Here is a 3,248-nt window from a genome sequence, read left to right as displayed (position 1 = left end):
GGCCAGTGCTGGAGATCATGCCGGCTCGCCGGGCCGGCTGCCTATTGTCCATGCGGCGCCGTTGCGCGCGTACCGACATCACGCTGACCCGTACATGATCACACACGGCTGCTATGCCATCCGTGGAGGTAGGAGTACGTAGGATCATGGAGTCTCCATCCTCGAAGCAGCCATGTTGCAATAAAAAAAAACAATATACTCATCCAACCAATACGATCCTTAGACGTCATCACTTGCGTTATTCATAACAAAATGGTGATCCTCACTGTCAAGAGCCCTGCTAGGCTGCCAATATGATACTACCAGAAAATGGAGGGGTGCTACGTACCCTGAGCAGGCCGTGCCTATAAATACTGCCACGCTCTTGCCGAGGCAGCCAATTCACATCGATCCCAAGCTAACCAAGGCCACGAGAGTTCAGCCAGGAGGAAGCCATTGACCATTGTTGCCATCGACCGATCCTGACCAGCTCGAAGCGCACGGAGGGCAAGAAGAAGTCGTCTGCGGAGGAGATGGGATCGACGGGACCTGCCGCCGGGAAGCCGCACGCGGTGTGCCTGCCGTACCCGGCGCAGGGGCACATCACGCCGATGCTCAACGTGGCCAAGCTGCTCCACGCCCGGGGCTTCGACGTCACCTTCGTCAACACCGAGTACAACCACGCACGCCTCGTCCGCTCCCGCGGCGCCGCCGCCGTGGCCGGCCTCCCGGGCTTCCGCTTCGCCACCATCCCCGACGGCCTGCCGCCGTCCGAAGACGACGACGTCACGCAGGACATCCCCGCGCTCTGCAAGTCCACCACGGAGACCTGCCTCGGCCCCTTCCGCAACCTCCTCGCGCGGCTCAACGACCCCGCCACCGGGCACCCGCCCGTCACCTGCGTCGTCTCCGACGTCGCCATGGGGTTCTCCATGGAGGCCGCCACCGAGCTCGGCCTCCCCTACGTCCAGCTCTGGACCGCCAGCGCCATCAGCTTCCTAGGGTACCGCCACTACCGCCTCCTCGTCGGCCGTGGCCTCGCCCCATTCAAAGGTACGTACGTACTGCTTTTTGTTTTGTTTTGTTCCCCCGTCAGTGCGCGCGTCAAAGCATTTCTACTCGATGCGGCCATTGACACCTGCTGATCGAAGCTCTTGTCTGAACGTCTGTCTTTATTTACGCGCGTGCAGACACCGAGCTGCTGACGAACGATGAATACCTTGACACACCGGTGGAGGACGTGCCGGGGCTGAGGAGCATGAGGCTCAGGGACTTCCCGTCCTTCATACGCACCACGGACCCGGACGAGTACATGGTGCGCTACGTCCTCAGGGAGACGGAGCGCACGGCCGGCGCATCCGCCGTCATCCTCAACAGCTTCGGCGACCTGGAGGGCGAGGCGGTGGAGGCCATGGAGGCGCTCGGTCTTCCCAAGGTCTACACGCTCGGCCCGCTCCCTCTGCTGACGCACGAGCAACCGCCCACGCCGCGCTCTGCCATCAACCTCAGCCTCTGGAAGGAGCAGAAGGAATGCCTGCAGTGGCTGGAAGGCAGGGAGCCCGGCTCCGTCGTGTACGTCAACTTCGGCAGCATCACCGTCATGACCAGCGCGCAGATGGTGGAGTTCGCGTGGGGGCTGGCGCAGAGCGGAAAGCAGTTCATGTGGATCGTCCGCCGTGACCTCGTCAAGGGCGACGCCGCGATGCTCCCCGAGGAGTTCCTGGCCGAGACGGCGGGGCGTGGGCTCATGGCCTCCTGGTGCCCGCAGCAGGAGGTGCTAAACCACCCCGCCGTCGGCGCCTTCCTCACGCACAGCGGCTGGAACTCGGCGCTCGAGAGCCTGTGCGGCGGCGTACCGGTGATCAGCTGGCCATTCTTCGCCGACCAGCAGACCAACTGCAGGTACCAGTGCAACGAGTGGGGCGTCGGCATGGAGATCGACAGCAACGTCCGGCGTGACGCCGTCGCCGGACTTATCACGGAGATCATGGAAGGGGAGAAGGGCAAGAGCATGAGGAAGAGAGCGGTGGAGTGGAAGGAGAGCGCGGTCAAGGCGGCCATGCCCGGCGGCTCGTCTCACATCAACTTCCACGAGCTGGTCCGCGACGTGCTCCTGCCCAAGAACTAGCTCTAGATCGACATCCATTATTATATTGTACAGAAACAGTGTGTCTTATTTGTCTGTTAAGATGTTTCATTTCTTTCGAGAGTGATGGGCATTAGTGTGGTTGTGTAGTTAGGGCAAATCAGTTGGTGCTACCTGGACTCGTCGGAACATCCACGGATTTGCTCATCGACTCTTTATAAAAAACAAGTTGGTCCCAACAAGCGTATCTGCATTAGCACGTTGGGGGACGACGGAACTATGTTCCGAACAAAGCTCCCATGCCGCTCCCCGCAACACCCCGGAGAACCCTAAAATCTCTGCCGTCGCCACCAACATCCCACCCTCCCCCCTTGCCGTCGTCGGAGGGCGCTGCCGGGCAAAACCCACGCTGCGTCGACGGCGGCGGGGCATGGCAGGGCTCCTGGCGGGACGTCGTTGGCGTGCACGGAGAAGGGCGCGGCCCGTCTACGCGAGGTGGTCCGTGAGTGGCGGCGGTGCCAGGCGGTTGTTCGCAAGCGTGACGTGTCAGCAGCGGCGGGCTTTCTTCCCTACGTGCGAGGCGAGCTGCGCCTGGCAAAGGCGGGGGACGCTGCGGTGAATGGTTGGGCGCGGTCCGGCGGTGCCCAACGCGCCATGGCGGTGAGCGGCTGCCTGCGCGAGCGCCTTCGACACGAGGGGGTCACGGGGCGCGGATTTGCTGCGGCCGACCGGGGCAGATCTGGCCTCTATCGACTTATGGTTGCGGGGCGAGGCGGGTTGTACTGGCGTGCGCGCCGCTTGCGCGTGGAGGCCTGATGCACCATTGGAGCGGAGGCGGTTGTCCAGATTTGGTCGTTTGTCCGCTCCCGATGAGATAGTCGGGTGACACGGCTCACGCGTTCGATGGCTGCGTTTCGCGTGTGGATCGACTGCGTTGTGCCATGCGGAGGCAGTAGCGGTTGAGTCGGGGTTGGTGGTGGTCTTTCCTTCAAGTGCGTCAACGTCCGGCTCCCTCGAGCGGAGGTGCCATCCAGTTTGTCTGATGTTGTATGAGGCTCCCACAGATGAGATCTAGCATGATTTCTGTTGCTCTTGCGCGCGGCGGTGCGAGCAACGCAATTTGGCTTAGATCCCGCCCATGTCCTGCGCGCGGCGGTGCGAACCCGCTAGGTTCAGCTGTTCC

General features: G+C 62.4%; 1 protein-coding gene across 1 annotated transcript; it reads left to right on the top strand.

Annotated features, from left to right (window-relative positions):
- Positions 1–254: 254 nt before the first annotated feature.
- Positions 255–2,184, top strand: LOC123402560 (7-deoxyloganetin glucosyltransferase-like). The gene is made up of 2 exons (XM_045096482.1): positions 255–1,032; positions 1,170–2,184. The coding sequence occupies exons 1-2, from the start codon at positions 513–515 to the stop codon at positions 2,105–2,107; spliced, it is 1,458 nt and encodes a 485-aa protein (XP_044952417.1). The 5' UTR covers positions 255–512; the 3' UTR covers positions 2,108–2,184.
- The last annotated feature ends 1,064 nt before the right edge of the window (positions 2,185–3,248 follow it).

This window comes from Hordeum vulgare, chromosome 6H, assembly GCF_904849725.1.
Source record: "Hordeum vulgare subsp. vulgare chromosome 6H, MorexV3_pseudomolecules_assembly, whole genome shotgun sequence".
Taxonomy (NCBI): Eukaryota; Viridiplantae; Streptophyta; class Magnoliopsida; order Poales; family Poaceae; genus Hordeum; species Hordeum vulgare.
The sequence above is the reverse complement of the archived record's forward strand: the minus strand, read 5'-3'. Positions and strand labels throughout refer to the sequence as shown.